Source organism: Pleurodeles waltl, chromosome 12 (genome assembly GCF_031143425.1).
Source record: "Pleurodeles waltl isolate 20211129_DDA chromosome 12, aPleWal1.hap1.20221129, whole genome shotgun sequence".
NCBI classification, from domain to species: Eukaryota; Metazoa; Chordata; class Amphibia; order Caudata; family Salamandridae; genus Pleurodeles; species Pleurodeles waltl.
In genome coordinates, this window is record NC_090451.1 from 648,189,892 (window position 1) to 648,210,157 (window position 20,266).

A 20,266-nucleotide genomic window follows, 5' to 3' on the forward strand; every position below is an offset into this window, starting at 1 on the left:
ATGGTGCAAATGTGTGACCACGTGTTGCGATGTTGTATGAGCTATGTAATGTTAAACTATAATAAACTAAGGCCGTTTTAACTTCCAGAAACATCTCCATCCTTATAATTTATGGGAGAGGGGCAAGGCAACAGATGGCTGGGAGAGGATGACGCTCACTTGCATGTGTGGGAGGGGCTAAGAAAAGTTAAAGGTGCGATGATGTGGCTAGGCCTGCTCACGTGACCGTGTATGCATGTGCATGTGTCACTATACATGTGCTTGCCTGCAAAATGACACTGGCAGCATTTTATTTATTTATTTTTTCTTTACCTATCGAAGGTGGTGGACACCATAGCACTTTTGACATGCAAAACAGCCTGGCAGAAAATGGCAGCTGCCGGGGGCCAAAAAAGAGTTAAAGACCTCTAGGTTTAGGACCAAGGGAAGAGCTGGTGGGGAAGCAGGTCGAGGGAAATCAACTGGGAGTGCAGGAGGGCGGTCGATGTCAGAGCAACAAAGATGCATGAGACCTGGTGAGGAGTGTGGGTGGCAAGTGTATGTAGAGAGAAAACAGCACACAAAGGAGATAAGTAGCACACAAGCGCTTTCATGGAGTCGTGAAAGAAAAAGTAAATAGTGATTCCCTAAAAGTGGAAGAATACAAGCCATCCCATCAAAAGGATGGTAAAGAGGCTGTGCTCCAGGGAGGAACAAGCACAAGAAGCGGAAGCAAGACCTCCATTAAGAAGGGAGCAAACAACTGACAATACAGCCAGCCAATGGTAAGCAGTGGACAGGCCCTAAGCCCACTGTAAGTTTTTGGTATGGACCACAAGTCTCTGGCAAGCAAGACCAAAAAATCCAGAGATTTTTGCGCTTATTTTACTGACATTAAATCTCTAAAACCAAACAAAGGTGACTACTAAATATTTTTGGACTAAATATTTTTCTAGAAGTTTAATTGGATAAAACATTCAAAACATTGCTACTTCTTGCAGTGGAAAAATGTGATGTTCAACCCAGTCAGCTGCTGGAAAAATACTGTGCATAAATCCTGTAGACACTCTCCTTTGGTTGAACAGGAATGGCTAGCAAGGGCATCAAAATCCATTGTTTTTTGGAATTGGTTTGGAATGGGTAAACTGTGCTCCAACTGTGTGCAAAGATAAATGTATATTTAATTTCCTCCTCAACATAATTTATGGTGCTAATGAAGGGTGTGAGACCTACTGACTTGTAATATCATTCACAAAAACAGCAGTTTTCTTGATATCTTGTTCTGTAAATTATTATTCTAGAGATTAAATGGTTGTATAGACCAAGCCTGGGTGAAAATGTATTTATGCCAGAGTATTTGGAGTAATTTAGTAATTTTGCATAACTCTTTTGATGTGAAATTTTTGAAGAGTATGTGATTACACCCTTTTGCATAATTATGAATACATTGGCTCACAAATCCTACCGCATGGGCACTGGAATAAGGTGCTTAGAGCTGCTGCCTGTAATGTTCATATTCTGTTACATACATTAGGCACTATTTTCTTAGGACAAAAAGCGTCCTCAGGTCCATTTTGGAAACAGCCGTGCATTTTGTGCTAAAAATATCTGCTTCTCTGGTAATTCAATGTACTCTTACATAATAGTCTGTAATTTTGCGTAATTACGCTACAGCAAATTACACCCACCCTAGAGAACCTCAGAAGGGGGGGTGACTCAAAAAGTTTTTATGTGGTCCTGACGGACATAGAAGCAAACAATGGAATTCCACCTGTGCTGGTATCAGTTCATGCCAATGGCAGCAAACAAACATGTGCTCCCGAAAATTACAAGAAACCAGCAGCTTGACTGATCCACATGTTCTTCAATAGAAAGTTTTAATAATTTTTAATTGACAAGTACGTCAATCCATCATGCTTGAATATTTCCTTTACAGTATTACGAATCATCCCAGCATTAGGATGAGTCCTACGCTGAAGCAAGTATATCCGAAGGGTGCAATCTTGTTAAAGTCCTATACGGTAAACGTATAATGATTTACCATGATATTAAGAGCTTGTTATATATTTACTAGAAGTGGATTTTGCAAATTGAGTGAGATGAACCTCATTTGCGATTTTTCATAAAATGGAGTTATGATTAATGACATATACTTGTTGTCCCTTTTGTCACTTTGCTACCCCGCATGGGGTCAAATGACCAATACAGGCAATGTTGTTCTAGGAGATAAACGTCCAACACTCATACCTGATGTAACATAGACATCAGAATTAAAATTCCGGACAAGGCCAACTCAGCCTTCCACCCATTTGACTTAGGAATCTGACTACATTTACATTTTTGTACAGTAACACCTGCTATATACACTTAAAAACAGCAGTAACAAAATGTAAGGCCCTATACAAAAAACAAAATTAGTATCAAACATGTTTGGAAACACATATTTCAAAATCAAACAATGTGAAGGTCTGGGTTAAAGACTAAGGGCCTTGTTTAGAGTTTGGCAGGGAGATTTTACTCTATCACAAAGGTGATGAATATCTTGTCCACTTAATAACTAGTGCATTATATCCTATGACACTTATAATAAGGAGTATGGGATATGGGTAACATTTGTGGTGGAGTTCCCACCTTGCAGCTAAAAATCTGTCCCTTTCTTATATGCCTATTTAAAGACGTTGTATATGTAATTTCGCTAACAAAATAGTATTCTAGAAAATTCTGCTGTGAGATGCAACAAACACTCTTAGACACAATACATTCCTATGTTACTGTATAGTATCAACATTGGATTAGAAGTACAACTTCAAAATAAAATAGAACCAGTTGGAAGTTATTTCTCATGGGCAGGCACAATTGAATGCATTTAGCAGTTTTATTATTCCTCCTGGGGTTTTGAGGGTTAAAATTAAATTATACAGACAGGAGGTAAATATGATAAAAAACTTTGACTTTGATCAACAGGGATCCTTCAAGCGTTTGTTTCTTGTCACATAAGGGCATCTGCAATTACACTCTACCGACTTGTTGCAATCCACCAACGTACGATAGTCTCATAATAAAACAGGCGTACCCTCTTGAATCAATTCTGGGCACTCATTCCTGTACTCTTTGGTGTAATTTACAACCCCATATATTAGTTGACATTAGTTGAGATAACACTTGATAGTGTTTAGCTCTTTACGTCACACCAGACCCGTAATCAATACACTCTTCTGGGATAATACTTGATCCGATCCCATGCAACAAATAATCACTAGAGGTAAGTGAGATACAGCTAAGACTTCATCCACTGGCTGCTGTAAGTTGTCTGGAGATATTAAAAATACGATTGATGGAACTCTTAATTCTTAGAGGACGTGGTCAATCAGTTTGAGATGGTCTGTTTCTATTGGACAATGGTCAACACTGGTTTATATATGATTGGTCCTGCTTGTTGTGGCCCAGTGAACAAAAATATAGGGCAGGAATTTGGCATAGATAAGTGCCAGTGACTGAGATTTAGTCAAGCTTAGGGGCCATCACTTTTCTGTCTTCCTGTTGGGTAGAAGTTAAGGCATGTATCCACAGATATATTGGAAGTCTAAAGAATGTTCCTGTGTATTGGCTGCTCTGACATCATCAGAATGGGACACATGCTAATCCAGGAGTTAAAGGCAGGCAGTGGCAGTCTATGTTACATGCCTGTGTATGATAAGCCATAAAATCATCTGAATGGTACTAATGGTAAGCCAGCACCCACTGCATGCAATGGGAGGCCATGAACATACCTGTGTATATGGGCAGCCATGATAATGTCAGACTTATACACCAGAATTATGAGTTAGGAGCTTGCAGTGGTAGTCACAAACCTTGACTTAATCATACATAGGACACATAATAATCCATTAGTCCAGAACAGACAATGGCACTTTGCCTGCTCTAAGCCAATGTCGAGTGCATGTAGTGACATTTTATGGTATCTTCCTGTGTAAGAGCATCAGGAACAGTGCACACTGTAAGGCTAAAGCATCTTGAGTCCACTGCAGGCATTGCTAGTCTAAGGAATATACACTGGCATGGGCAGTCATGACGTTGTTAGAAGGAGAAAAATACGACAAGGTAGGAGTCCAGAGCAGGCCATGATAGCCTAAGGAATATGCCTCTGTAAGGCAGCCTGGACATCATGAGAGCAGGACATATGAAGACAGAGCACACTTGACAACCCTTAGCAGTGACATGTCATGGCATTATGGGTTTCTGAACACAATAACCAGGCACAAGGCTGGGCTACGTTTCTCAAGGTAAAGATCATACACCTACATCCGGTGGTAGACCAGACGTTCGCCTGCTATCACAAAACCTTTGGGTGTCCTAGAGGCTAAGTTGTCAGCTCTGGAAACAAGAAGATTAAGCTTCAATCCTGGCTTCCTCAATTGGCCAAACTGTGGAACACTCTTTGAATAAGCATGGCTGCCTGTGCCTCAATTCCCTCACTTACTGATATTGAGAACACTCACCTCGTGCCCGCAAAACAGTTTCCTGTGAAGAATGCAGGCTTCAACTTCACCCGTAGGTCTGGAAAGCTGCTCTCTTGGACCCCTTGGACAGGCCAATAAGGGGGGTCAGGCTTCCGCTAAATGTTTGTAATTGTGCTAATTTATTGCCGCAGGCTCAGACTTCTGAAAATTTATATTTTAAACAAAAGAACCTATACAATTACTTTAACAGCATTTGGGAGGATGTGAGGGATGTTATGATAAAAAGCTAATCTAAAATAGTCATTTTAATTCCCGTAGTTTGTTTTCGAATAAATTCTCCCTCTTGGAAACACCATGTTTTGAACTTTGAAATTATCCAAATCACTAATCAGGAATGTAGATCCAGAGATACAATGTCAGTGCTTAATATGTAAAACAAAAAAGTGCATTGGACCCAAAGATTTTCTTGGAAACCTGCCCAGATGCTACCAAATGCTAGGGTTGCTCAATAACAAGCCGGTCTGCTGTTGTTCTACCTCATGCCTCTTTCTTCCACCACTCTACATGTTCATTCTCTTAAGCTCACTCGTGCAAGTTCTTTTTCATAATGTCTTTCTGCCTGTGTCACAATCTTTCTCTTTTTCCTGCTGTCACCCGTTTCCATTTTTGTCTTTCTTGGCTAAAATCTGATGATGAAAAATAAGAACTAGCATCACTGTTGATTGCCATGCCCACCACCTACAAACACCAGTACAAATTAAGCACTCTGTGTACCGTACATAACATATCACTGGTCTGGTTCAATTTGCATCAGTCACTGAGTACTATAAGTAAGCTTCCTGTGAGTAAATCTGATTCCTCATCAAGTCATATGTTGTCCACCTATTCTTTTTGCCAGGGCAAGATCTTCTGCATCACACTCAGTGCCACCACATCCACATAGTGTTGGTATTGACACCCTTTTTGACACGATATCTACTTTTTCTCTTCTGCAGGGTGGAGTTTTCAGATGGGCTCTGCGTACCAGTTCCACAGCTGGCGTGTCTTTGTGCTGGTCTGTGCGTTCCCCTCAGTCTTCGCAATTGGTGCCCTCACCACTATGCCGGAGAGCCCACGCTTCTTCCTGGAGGTAAGCATGCCAGTAAATTACCGACTCAAAACAAACAATTTACTTTTTCAAAGGAAAACTACTTGGAGAAGACACAGGCCTGGATGTTCTTATAGTGATTTGGGGTAACAGTTTTGACACACTCAGATATCTGCAATGTGATATAAAGCCTTAATAATTTCTGATCACACTAAGCTTGGGAGTGATTGTAGAAGTGGTACCAGTACGGTGTATGGGACAGTCCAACGGGTAGCAGCATCACAAGCGTTGCCACTAGTACTGATATCCATTGTGCGGGGAGTAGCTTCTGAAACTGCACTTTCTTGAGCAACTCATGTCGGGATTGGGGCAGAGCTTCATACCTTATGGGTACCTTTGAAGGCCCTACATCTTCCTAGGGTCCATGCACTGTTGCCATTGAGACAAAGTAAAAAAGTGGTAGTGTAAGAGATATCCTATGTTCTCTGATACTATCCAAGGAACTGACATCACATGGCCATTTACCCCCACTGACAAACCAGTGTGCTTTTTTTTTTAATAAACTACTGAATACGTGAGTGGCAAAGATGACCCTTAACTCCTGATATGAACACTTAGTAGATACACAGAACAATCAAACATTGCCCCAGCCCAATGTTCTCTTTGCAGAACATCTCATACTTGTGGAATCTCTCATAACAACTCATGTCTCCTTAACATTAATACATTTGATGGCTTCGTTTTGAAATTTTTCCTATTCGCTATTATTGCTTTCTAGACAGAGTGCCAAGTGTGAACACTATAATCCAAATGTTGCTGGGCTAGGAAAGGCACACCATAAGAGACTATTTAGTGGCACCAAATACATATAAAATATTCCATTGCAAAATGGCTTTCTCAGACCCGATTCCAATGCCCCCTTCAATACAGATTAACCATGCTTGTGTATGAATTCACAGCATGACGGGGTGCCATCACATTCGTCTTATTGCCTGCAGGCACTGCTAAATTCTTTGCTTAGCCTGTCCTCTCATATTTTATGTTCGAGCTGTGTGTTATTGCAGGCTTGGAACATCAATTTACACATATTTACATTAAATCTTATCTGCCACTGGTCTGCAGTTGTTTAGCAGTTTAGTTTGGCAAGATCTACTAGTGAAGCTACACCACATTAATACCCGATTAGCTGTTTAGGTGTTCAAAAACACACTCCTTATACAGAGATCTCTGTGCCCCTAAATAAAACACATTAGGGACTAATTGAAAATGTTTGATTTAATTCACTCTTATAGTACAGTCACCTTACTCCTCAATTCAAAATGTAAGCCAAGAGGTTTCTGCCTTGGTCCTAGAATTGTGTATTAAGCCGCAGTCACTACAGAGGTAAGTCACCTCTCACACAAAATCATTTGGAATTAGACCCATTAGACATTATTAATTGCACTAGCAGTTACCAAGTTCTTAACTTGTCAATTTTTTTTATTATTTTGCTATTTTTATTATTTTGTCTCTTGAACCAGTCATCAGGCACAAAACTAGAGTCATTGGTTATTCAAAAGTAAGTGTAGCTGTCTGTCCCAGGATGTGGTTGATAGCCTTAACATTTCCGGTATAACCTATCCGACTACCTCATGATCTCAAAGCGTTTGCTTACCATACCCAATACTGTTTGTTCCCAAATGATGTTTGCTCCTATCCGCTCCCACAGGTTGTCAATAGTCTCTTGTATTGCTCTCTCTTTCAGAACGGGAAGCATGACGAGGCCTGGATGGTGCTGAAACAAGTCCATGACACCAATATGAGGGCCAAAGGTCACCCCGAAAGAGTCTTTTCAGTAAGTGCTCCCCCTGCTTCCAGACACTGATGTTTCATCTCTGAATCAGCAGTTCCAGGCGTTAAATGGGCACACCTTAAATTTTGGATACATTGTATATTTTAGCCTTGTTCTCCAAGGTGGCTCACCTAAAATACCTCAAAATAGTTACTCCATAACTGTTTAACCTTAAGATACATTCACGTCAGTACTGTTGAGCTGATTGATAGAACTGAAGGTCCATATTTAAACTATCAACATATTTTGACTCCCACCCTATGCACTACTGGTCTGGAGCTGAGAATTTAGGATTTGGGATAATGTTAATGAACACTATCTTATAAATGCAAAATCTCCATTTACCTTCAGCTATTAATCTGTACTTTAGCAAAACATAAAGTGCTTCTATTTTAAGTTTGCTTCAGCTAGTGGCTATCTCTGGAAAATGTTTTTTGCAAGGTTACCTTAAATTTGAAACGTGGTTCCATAAAATAATATGTATTTATTAGTTTGTTATTTATTTATTTGGTCATCTAGTGCCACAATCTCAGGGTTCTTGACCAAGATGGATGGGGAAAGTTAGTCACAAATGTTATACTAGCTGTTGGTAGTGAAATGCTTTGGTAAAGTGACAACTCTTTGAGAATCTTTAGAGAGTGTGAAGCTTTGGGGGGGTCTTGTGAGTGCCGAGTTAGGGTTCCCTGGTTGGGGGTTTCCGATCAAGAACCTTTGATCTCACCTTACCTCCTATGAAGGAAGCTCTTGGAACAAAGAGGTCAGGTGGGCTTCAGCCCAGCATATTCAGAGATCTCCACCTTCATGATAGAGGTGCCATGGAGGCTCCTCTGAAGGAATTGAAAGTTTGCTGAGCAGCCCCATGTTTCAACCAGCTGCTCAGGAAACATTTTTGTTTTACAAAAACAAACTTTGAAAGGAGAAGATTATTTTTGTAAAATAATAAACTAATGATCTTGGCACTATGGGTGTTTTTTCTTATCAGGTCTTGAACAGAAAAACGTACCTCAGAATATCGTTCTAAATGGGTTGGTGGGTAAAGGTACTTACATCATTGGTCCCACGTTAGGCTTCTACCAGCAGAACCAGAAAGAGCGGAAATATGACAGTCCACCTGACTCTTAAATTGAGCATGCTGACACTCAGCTTGGCATATAGGGTACTCCACCACGTTTGTGGCAGACTACCATTTTCAACAAACTGTAAATGTGGGCCGAAGTTCATATGAATATTCTTATATTCAAGGAGTAACACTCATATTAGATCACCAGTACTTTCCCAGCAGAAAAGGAGCTGGAATGGGAACTAAAATTCATTTTGTAATCATTACAAATGTAAAGGTAATTTTCATAAACAAATGAGGTTAGGGCTTATTTTTATTTCAGTCTTAGTCTATGCACTTAATAAAGTGTGAATATTGTTTTACGGTAACAGATATCTGTGCATGATAAAAAGGTACGTTTTATACTACTTCAAAATGTACAAACAAGTCAATATATTTGAAACTGTAGAATACAAGCTGAACAGAAAGTAACTATTAATCTACAGACACAAGCAATTGCAGAAATTCAGAACGAGCACAAGCCCACAGAATAGTCCCTTTCTCTAGTGATAGATGGAAAGTAAATAGGCTCTCATGATACAGAGAAACAATTCTCTAGTTAGAGGAAAGTAAAGTTATAGGTTATTTCCAAAACCTCAGAATGAGATATAAAGAGTAATTCAGGATTGCAGTTAGGTGAAAAAAGGCCTGTCCTTGAGTTTGCACCCTTCTTGCAATGGGGATGTTCTATAGGCCAACAGAGGTACTGAGAGTCTCACGTTTGCTACTGTATGCCTATGCTGCTGTAATACTACTATTTTAAATGTCAAACATGCTATTTACATTTTTCTTGCTTCCTCCCCCAATAACTGAGTGTCACACAAGAAGGCAGGCTTATGAGGTCTCACAACACATTTAGGGACACTATCCAAGCCCTAAAGGACCCATGTCATAATGTCCTAATACCGCCATTGACGGAAATGTGTCAGCAGACAGAAGCGATTTAAAGGCCTGACAAGGAGTGCCAAGTGGTATTATACCAATTGCATTTTATTAGCTACATGAGATTTCAGCATATTTAGTGACTGACGAAGACCTGGAGGCTGAGCAGATGTTACAATCGTAGGGCATTCAGCTCCACTCCCAAAATCTTGAATTAGACTTGAAAATTACACTCTTATACATAAAGCATGCATTTGGCCTTGAATGTGTTACTTTTAAGTTATCAAATGCCATTTACGATGGGGGGGTAACTCTCCTGGTGATACTCAGATGACTCTGCATCCTATATTGGGTGTTGTCTTTCTTTCAATGAATAGGAACATCAAAGCTACTATACCTTCCAGCAACTCAGCCAAAATGACTGAAAAATGTTATGACAAGATAGAACCTTTGTACCCATATCTCATATAAACAGTACTTTCTTTACTTTGTCTGAAAAAAGTAATCTGGCACACCCATCATATGAAAACCTGTTTGGAAATAACTACAGGAGACCGTTCTTACAGAAACGCAAAGCTATTCATAAGTCTATAAGGTTTGCTTTAAGATGTAATCTTTCCTAACCTCACCTCAGGAAACAGCATCAAAAGCAGAGGCCTTGAGTTTGGAGACATTCCAACAAGTTTAAGCATGGTCAAAATATGGCTTGTAATTTCTGCTATTTGAATACAAGTGCAAAAGGTTCAGGAAGATGAAAGCATCACCACACTCGATGAAAACAAAAGAGTCTGCTTGGAAATATAGAGAATTCTCTGGGAGACGCTTGCCTAAAGGTATCAGAAATATCATGATGTATTGATAGAACAGCAGGTGGACCCAGGTTTGATGCTTCTCAAAAGGTGTAAATCAATGTCTTTGCATGTGTTGTTCCTGAAATACTATGTGACCATCATGATGATCATGGTGGGAGGCATTGAGCACAGAAACGTAACATGAAAAGTACAAAATCAGTACTTGAGTGCAAGTGGAAAATAAGTCCAACATTTGATTAAGTCCTTTATTGTCAGTTTGGGGAGTAAAATAACCTCTTCCGTAGAATTGTGGTGGCAACTGGAGACAGTTTTAATCTGTATTATCATTCACAGTCATGGGAGTTGGCTGAAAAATTAAACTCTACACTTAAGTAAATCCTAACTCTATTCAGGTCAGTTAAGTGTTTGTGGCAACCTACCACCTGATTCAATAAGCGAGTGAGTAATATAAGCCCACTCCTGATTCTATTCAATATGCTATTCTGTGAGGGTAAAATGTGTTGACATTCTCAAACAGAATATGTCCAAACGTATCATCACAACCAGTTAGATAATGGTATTCTTCTGAAGGTATCCTATTAATTATTATTAAGACTGTCAAAGAGCATCAGGCAACAGCTGTGTGACAGTAGAAAGAGTATTAATGACCTCACAGGGCACGTAACCTCTGTACGTTTGTCTATATTAGGCATCAGATTATGAAAAGACTATAATGGTTGCTCCTGGTGCCCTTTAAAAGTTCAAACTCTACAGTTGTATGAAATCTCAGGCACAAACCAACATTTGTTGTATTTGAATTGGAATAGATGACAAGGGCCTGCTTAGAGAAGGTCATGTTTCCACCGTCATTCTTAGGAGATTCATGAACCGAAGGTACTTTAAGTGCGGTGAATAATACAATTCGGGTGGAACAAAACTGGTCCATCTACTAATTCCCAAATATATCTTATGTGAAACTGAGAAAGTAGAAGGGAAGGAGAAGTAAACAGTGGTGACATGCAAGCTGGTACTCCTTCCATTGTAAAGAAGGTGGCAATGCAGCGATGGCTGTATTCCCCAGATTTCTAGGAATCTACAGTTATGAGCCAAGCTAGATTCTAAAAGGTAGGAACATTTTATTTTAGTCTGAATAAAATTGAAACATAAACAGTAATTTAGAGTGTGATGAGAAAGAATTAGTAATTAAAACAAAATATTATAGAAAGGTTTCCAGCGAAGCCCTTGTAACTGAATGTAAAAGAGATGGCTCATGCAAAATCTTTAACAAGGAACAAAAATGAGTTTACAGAATCCACTGATGGGATAATTATGCCCTTATCTTCGAAATCTCCTAAACACGGTAGAAAAACAGAAGTCAAGTCTTTTCATTGACGTAGCTGGACCTTAACCAAGGCTAGGAATTGATCGTGCATCAGGAGATCCTGGATCAATCAGACAAAAAACCTTTTCTTCCTTGCAAGTGTCTTGTCTACTACATGTACTGTCTCAGCAAATCCATGGACGCTGCAAACAAGCTGTCTTGTTATAAACCAATAAAATAAAGAAATAAGGTGAATCTCAGCATTTCTCTGAAACTCTGGATTCTCCCCTCCTTTCTTTCTTTCAGGTGACCAATATAAAGACAATTAAGCAGGAAGATGAGCTTGTGGAGATCCAGTCAGACACAGGAACCTGGTACCGGCGCTGGATGGTCAGGATGCTGAACCTCTCTCAGCAGGTAGTGGAGATATACGTTACTAAGCTACCATGTATTTACTGCTGTAGCAGTGTTAAGACTGCAGTGGTGAAGCCTCACCTAGTGAGATTTGCCCCACATGACTGAATATACTTCATAACCCATACCAGCCATCTTGAATCTGAATTGCTGTCTGAAAAGTCCATAAGTTTGTTTTGGTCACAGCCATCTTTTTCTCTCTGGTTGACTTCTCCTTTATACCTTTCCTGTATGTATGTCACTATTGAGACCCAATGTTATCTTCACCTCAGTCACCTTTATCTTCTATACTCTACTGTCTCATCTTCTGTCAGTGTTTTTTTTCATTTCTGACTTTTGATGTTTCATTTCTTTCTGTTTCACCCTTAGCTACTATTTTATTTGTGAGTCTCTTTTGCCCAGCTACCGTTGCTTGCATTCATAAATAAATAATAACCAATTCTCTATTCTTCATGGTCTCTCTTTCTTTTAGTTTAGTTAGTTCTGTCTTTTTTCTGTGCCTCACTCTCTTTTTTCTCACTACACTTGTCCAACTCTGCATTATTTTACTCTCTCTTTTATCCCATTCAATATGTGTTTATCCATTACTTGCTTCACCTGTCTCTGTCTATGGTGAAGCACAATTTCTCTCTCTCATACCTCTCTTTTAACTGATTCACTTTCCATCCACCAGATGGAGACTTGGCCCAGCTCTCCCGACTGCACTATTACTCCTCATTGCATGCCACTTCCCTCTCTTGACCTTGCTCTACCACTTACTACCCCTCACTTTGGCCCTCTACCCTACACCAAGCACCCCCAGAATCAGATTCTGACAATTGGGTTATCGTGCACTAGCTTGACAGCTGAGAAAAGCAAAACGCAACTAGTCAACTTCACCCATCGTAGTGGCCATCATGCTACCAACTGGCCCTACTTTCCAAGACCTAACCAATGCCTTCAAGGTTCTCCTGACTCCTGGTTCAACCCAGAAGTGTCACGTACATCCACAAATAAGGCAATGATATATATGTCCACTTCATGGCAATCACGAAGACCTGGTTCATGGGCTCTTAACCAGTAGTTACTGATCTACTGCTGGCCAATTACACTAGCACTCCAAAAACCTTTCACATGAACAGGAGAAGGAAAGCAGCACTGATATACTTCGAAGCCACTACTCACAAGGAGCTAACAAGGCAAAGTTATTACTCCATTCAGTATATCTGGTTAGACTGTATTATCAATTTCTCTTTCTCCTTCATGTGTGTAGTAGTCTTTCATTCTCAAATCTCCTGCCTTCTTCACCATTAACATCCTGTACCTAACACAGTTTCGGATGTCACAATGAAGACATTCAAGCATACAAGCCTACTTGTAAATTTGAGATGATGTTGTCCAAAATTCCCTAATCAGTTGATCGCTCACTGACATGGAGATCCAGAGCTGCTAAACCTACCCCTGAAGTGAACCACTGCTACCCGTAGCTCTCTTGACCTGACCCAACCATTTTTAATCAGGGGGGTACACCTATCATCAAACCAAAAAACAAGATTGTCAGTGGCACACCTTTTCCCAAAACCTCTAGGTTGTCCAATCCTGAAAATTTGACAATTCAATGTCTACCATTCGGCTTCCCCACAGCAAGATCTTGGGGGAGAGGGGTTACCCAAACTCTTGGCACTAAGATACCCTCAAAATCCCATTCCAGCAAGTGGTGGTGACCTGGGGGTTAAAATGAAGGGACTTAGACTTGGGTAGATGCCGGAAATAAACCAAATCATCCACGAACTGCAAAACATGTCACCTGTTTGAAAGGTGGTTCAAATTATGCCTTACTTTGAGATAAAAACATGTTCTTCCTGTCCTTGATATCACAGACACCTAAGGGTACTCATGAGAGCTCTACAGAAACTAAATAACAATAACAGCAATAATTATGATAATAATAATAGCAATAATAATACAGCAATAAAAAAAGAAAATTAATCATAATTATATTTTCTGTTTAGACCGTACTTCAAGCCACACTTTTGATATTTTCACACATATATAACAGGTTAGTTTAGGCAAACCTGACAGCGCTCATCAAACAAATGGCAGACTCCAGTAGGCCATTAAACCACTCTCGCTTTCAGGCAGTCCGCAATAAAGGTAAATACCTGGTGTAAAGATCATGATGTTGATTCCATGGTGGCTCTCTGGTTTATCAGTGTCAAACGTCCTCACTACTTCCCATGAGCTCTCCTCATCTCTGAAATGGAATTGGTGAGGATATGAAGACACAAATGTGCAACATGCAATAAATATATAACATTGATGAAAGCCTCTTCCCCACTTTCCTGTTTACAGCAGAGGAGTGGCTATAGTGGGTTTGTCTTTACATATCCATGTCCCTAACTCATCACTGGACACATCTACACTTCACTCCAAAAAGACAGGCCTTCACGTCTTGGAGGCTTGAGATGTCATAAGTAGACCATCCTGAGGAGGCCAGCGCTGACCCTGAAGACCGGTTAAACTTCAGACCCATTTAGAGGCATCAGTTACTGTGCAGTTCTTCTTTCAACCGCAGAGAAATATATTGCTCAGTGATTACAAGCATAGATCGTCCTCAGGTGTGGCACAAGTGCTGCCATCATGACCATCGAGGAAGATCCTTTCAGCATAAGTGACCATAGTGGCATCTGTGCTCCAAATAGCCTTTCTGATGCACTCAACACATTGGACAAACACATTCTCCCCATCACCTCCACATACCAGCAGAGTTTAGACAACTATCCAATATCTTTCTGTTCACCTTTATACACAAGTCAATCCCTCTTTAGTTTTTAAATCTATTTCCAGCATCACGTTTGGGGTATGTCACAGACAGGCTTCATCACTGCTATGGTTTAGCACATTTGTGGCTCCAAGTAATTGCCCAAGCAATGTAAGACTCCTATTCAGATACCAAATATACGCTTACAACGTTCAAGTTTCCCCATACTATAGACAGTGACTTTGGTAACAACCAACTCATGTATTTCTAGGGCACATCCAAAGCTGATGCAGTTAAATCACATTGGCTACCACAAGGTGGATACAAAAAGGAAATCCTTCTAGGGGGAATGAAGCCCGCCCAGGCCTATTGTCATAAAGGTATACAATCACATTTTACCTCATTTGAGGCTATACATATATCCTTACTCATCAGGTGAGGCACTATGAAAGTTGAGGAGCGGGTGGTGGATGCAGGATTTCACTTAGCTCCCTGGGGTATTCTTCTACCAGGCTCTTCGCTACCCTCATTGTGGTCTCTGCTACCCTGGAGGTACACCCACTAGCTTGCTACAATGTGAATAGTCCTGTGGGAGGGGCAATGAAGGCCTGAAGGCCACATCAAGGAAATGCTTGTTCTCTGCTCAAGAACAAGCCTGAATTAGACTCCTATTAGCCCCCAACTTGGAACATCAAGGTTTTCACCTAGCCGGCCATGATGGGCAAAGCACCATCCCAGGTGCTCACTGGGTTGGTGGCTTGCTCTTTCTGCCCTCAAGGATGGTTTGAGGAGATCAGGCCACCCAGAACCATCACCCACTATCAACTCAGAGCAGGTTTAGTGACCACCTATCCTACGTGACTAATAGAATCATGGCAGGTTTAGTGACCACCTACCCTACCATGGGGATACTTGTCAGGTTTTGTACAGATATGTGCATACATTCCCAGGGCGGGATCTTTATCCGAAGAGAACTACACAGAGTGCTAAGATGCCTTGGTAAAGGCAACCACTCTTTAGCTCTCTCTCTGAATGCTTAACTAATTTTCCCCAAATCATTCAGGTCCACTCACCTTCAAACTCTCCCCAGCTGGCCAGTCACACACACCAGGCACATTGGCAGCCATTCCTCACCCGTGTAGACAAATAACAACAGACTTTCACCGTGATCATATCCCACCCCCACTAGACCCAAAGCAGCACTGCCACCTAAGAGGCCTGAAGAGAGAATACAACAGCACACCTCAAACCTATAATCATAATACACATGGCAGTTATCTACCGAGTACAAGTATAATGTCACTGAGTAGGAAAGTTCCAAATACAAGTCCACACAGTAAAAATGTGAAGTATTGACTTTTGCAGCGACACCTACTCCAATAACTTTCAGTTGTTACTCCCAGCAAAAACCATCTTGAAAGAAGAGAGGTCTTAATACTTCACCTTCCGACTCATTGTTGGACTGGCACATTACAGCTTGTATTTGTAACCGGTTGAGATTGGAACAAATAAAGCGCAATGTGTTGCATTTTAGTCGAAAAGCACTATATGCACTTGCTACAGTGTTTCTCCCGTCACTTCCATTCAAGTTAACTAGTGTCCAAATGAGTGCAGTCCTGCGCTTTCTGTGATACGCACATTATGGGCAATGATCTCTTGCTTTTTACATTCTCCTAAGGCTATTATCTCTTGCTGCTACGCTACAGCAAGGAACTATATCAGATGAAGACCGAAGAGTCATTAAAATGCAACGGTTCTTTTCTGCATACAGACTCTGACTTCATCCCTTATACCTCCTTTGCTCTTTCTCTCCCCTGAAAAAAACTTAGTTACAGCCTTTCGGTGGAATGAGCACTCCGCCAAAATGTTAAGTAACAAAAAATAAATTATATTTTCAGCCCTTTTTCTTCTTTAATTGTATCACTGGCTCCTAACTAACATTATCTTTCTCTACTATGTTTGTGGTCCAAGATGTTGGCTTAGATCATTTCCTTTCCATTGGCTTCATCGTCCCCAGCAATGGCTGAATGCCCTTTCCTGCAGAAACTACCCAATCCAAACAAAATATCTGTAACAGTGTAACAGTGTCTCTGTGTGCTTGGTATCCTCCATCACACTCTACTGATTGAAATTAAAATGCTGCAATCTTGCCTTGTATTGTCTAAACCTGCAGCCTCATGAGAAATGTGTCTATTTATTTTCCAGGTCTGGGCCAACTTCCATCAGTGTTTTGCTCCAGAGTATCGTCGGATCACCCTCATGATGATGGCGGTGTGGTTCACCATGTCCTTCAGGTGGGTGGTAGGCAGGTGTGAGTTCAGACGTAGTTCTGAAAGACAGTGCCGTTGCAACAGGAAGTCTTAGTCTTGAAGAAGGAAAAATAAAAGTATGCTAATAACCATGTGAGTATACATTCTTAACTATGACCTTGGTCTCTACTTAGGTAACTGACTCTAAAGGTAAAGGGGAAAGACAAGAAAAGATCAGCAGAATTTTTAAAAGCATCCTGCACATTTATGACTGCTTCTGAGACTGTAGCCACACACTGGCCCTGATCTTCTAGTGGCTTAAACCCCCAGTACTGAAATAAATTTCCAAAATGCAGTGCTTATGTTGGTCATTAGAGACAAAGGTGTTCCGTACATGTCTTAAAATCTTGTACATGTATTAATTAGTCCTGCACCACCGTGCTTGCAGTGGGAAGCACCTCTGCACTGATACTATGGATGCTTCTGGGCGATCATCTTGAGATACCTTTCAATCCACATTGCTCGGATACGATACCCATCTTGCATGGCCACAAATAACCAAACCCCTCAGTTGCTTAGACCCCTGAAGGCATGGATCTAAAGAACTAGCTGACTGCCCCTTCGACTCTGGTGAGTATTCACCTGCCCCTGCTTTCCCAGCAAGAGAGTTCTTCTCTCATGTGGTCCTTCTCCCATTATGACATTTAGTAGTTAGGCTACAGACTAAGTGCTGCTTTGAGACCAGAATGGGCAGCCCTGACCCACCTACTCCCCTCTGGCTGCGCATTAGTGACCTTTTGTAGCATGGGGCTGGTTTGAATATTTTTTCCAATAATGTCTTTGATTTCCAGTCCTGCTCTCTAAATGGGAGGATTTTGAAGGGACTCTGGGTACTGCTCGTGATCATAACAAAAAAAGTAAATGTGAAATAAAAATGGGTTTGTTAGATTGGCCATTTAAAAGTTAAACTTTTGCTGTGTAGCATGATGTACATGGATAGTCATAGAACTGATCAGCAAGGAAAGCAGCGGAGCCTAAAAGGCACATGAGGAAGAGGTGGGGAGATAAAACAGGGCATATAGTATGATCACAGGGTCTCCTCTGCCAGAGTGTTATCAGAACCACACTCAGCTGCACACTGATGCATCCTCAGGAACCAGAGAAGGGGCCGTGCCTTGTCCCTCTTTACTCCCATATGTTTGCTGTTTTTTGGACACTGATTGAACCCATTAATAGTACCACCAGGAGGTGATGTGCTAAGTGGATATATAGAACTAATTACCTTCCTGCATTCCAAAAGTATTAGTGCTTCTGTTAAAAGTTAAGGATAAGAAGCTTGTTTCCTGCCTCAAAGTATGTGGCTTACCTTGACAATCCGTCAGGATTGATTGAAACTGAGGTATGGCCTCTGTGTAATAACATGATACCTCCAACAGACCGGGAGCTATGACTGCGATCCTCAGATCAGGGATAATTTTAATGTCTCATTTCAGCAGGACTTTGGCTATGATCAGAAACAAGGGAAAGGCATACTCACAGTTCACCTCCAGTCATGCATAAAAGCACACACTGCTTTGGCTCTGGGTCCAGTGCAGGCTGCATTATCCTATAAGCTTATTGTTTAGCGTGGAAGCTAACAGATTTGTCTCTGATCGTCCCCATCTCTAAATGAGCGAGGAGAAACTCCTGCAGTCTAGTATCCAATTGCTAGTGTCCTGAATTAATCTGGAATTCCAGTCCACCACCCCGTTCTGGTAACCCAGAAAGTACTTCACTGCCAGAGAGATCTGACTTTCCAGGCAGAAGTGGCAAAAAGTATTTGCCAGCTCTGCTGCAATTTTACATCGAGTACCCCTGTTTGGTGATGATTCAGACTGCTGAGATGTGCATTTTCAAGATGGCACAACAGGACTTGCTGTCTTACATCATTAACTTGACCACAAACAATCTTGCCAAGAGCTTGTGGCATGCAATGTGGAGATCGAACTTAGCCTCTGACAATCTTTCTCACATGGATAATTCTCCACACCTGGCCCCACAGCCTCATTGGCTGGCATCCGACTATATCATAGGTCCCGGGCAGAACCAATAATGTTCTCCTGTTTCATGTCTTCATGTGATCCAGCCACCACTGGATCTCCGTCCTGGTTTCCTGTGACAGAGTGACATCTCTGAGTTGCTGAGCTCATTCCTCAGATGAGTGCCCTTCAACTTCTGATGGTCCCCATAGTGCAGGGATCCCAGAATGGTTGCTTTTTTGGAGGATGGAAGCAATCCCAAAATCTTGATTAGTTAACTGAGGGAAATGTCTGAGCGTGTCTCTAAGAAAGTCCCTGCCAAAGTCCATCTTGATTGCCACACGTACTTCAATGCCAGCCTGAACATGGGGTTGGTCAGGTTTAATTTGAAACCCAGGAAACACACAGTGTGTAGGGGGTCTTTTCTGATTCTGGTTGATACTGAAGCCCAGGTCTTGTAGAAGAGAAGTAGCTATGTTCAACTTGTACCACAACTGCTACTAGCTCTGATCCATTAACAAGATATCATCTAAGTAAAACAGGAACCTGAACCCCCTGAACGTCAAATACTCCACCATTGGGTGAAGGAGCTTGGTGAAGCACGATGTGGCTGAGGTTAGAAGTGCCTGTTCAGCAGAACTGAAGTAATCGCCTCAGTGAAGCAAAGGTGAGACCGTCAGGTGGGCGATCTTGCGATCCAGCCTGATGACCTAGTCCCCCTGGGAGCAGGATGTCCCTGAGTAGTTGGATGCCTTCCTTCTTGAAATGTCAATGAACAAGCCACTGGTTGAATTCTACGACATTTATTACAGGCCTGTGTCCCTTTTCACTTTTTCACTTCTTTTCTACTTGGCAAATATTGCTCAGAAAACCTCTCAGATGTAAGATAGCCCAGACAATGGCTCATGTCCTCAGTATTTCAGAAACCCTGGCATATATCACACGGGATTCCTGTTCCAAGAAAATGAGTGGCTTAGGTTTCAAAGGTTGAACCAGGGACCCATAGAATTCTATGTGAAATGTTTAAACTGTCTTTAAAACCCATAGGTCCCTTGTGATATTATCTCCACTTGATCGGAAACACCAAACCTACTCCATAACTTTAGAAAGGAAAAATGTATTTCGTAATACCGAAACCTCCTGAGGCGTTTCTATATGTGAAAAATGACTTTATCTTCCTCCTTCAACAGAACAGAGTGCGCAGCATGACTATATATACTCACTTCTCCTAACTTACACTTCTGACAAAATGAAATAGCTCTAAAATAATTTCCCTTTCCCTCTTTCTAATTGGTTGTGCAGATGGCATTCTTGACCTCTCACTTTACTTGAGATGCCCTACTCATGATGTGGTGTGACAGATCCTTCCTTTGGGGGGGGGGGGGGGGGGGTGAA

General features: G+C 41.2%; 1 protein-coding gene across 1 annotated transcript in view; it reads left to right on the top strand.

Annotated features, from left to right (window-relative positions):
- The window catches only part of SV2A (synaptic vesicle glycoprotein 2A), a 205,877-nt gene that overhangs the window by 164,617 nt on the left and 20,994 nt on the right, over nucleotides 1-20,266 (top strand). Inside the window, exons 5-8 of the mRNA XM_069218238.1 lie at nucleotides 5,435-5,568; nucleotides 7,271-7,360; nucleotides 11,757-11,867; nucleotides 16,810-16,898. Of these exons, the coding sequence (XP_069074339.1) occupies nucleotides 5,435-5,568; nucleotides 7,271-7,360; nucleotides 11,757-11,867; nucleotides 16,810-16,898 (424 nt within the window). The remainder of the gene's footprint in view (nucleotides 1-5,434; nucleotides 5,569-7,270; nucleotides 7,361-11,756; nucleotides 11,868-16,809; nucleotides 16,899-20,266) is intronic.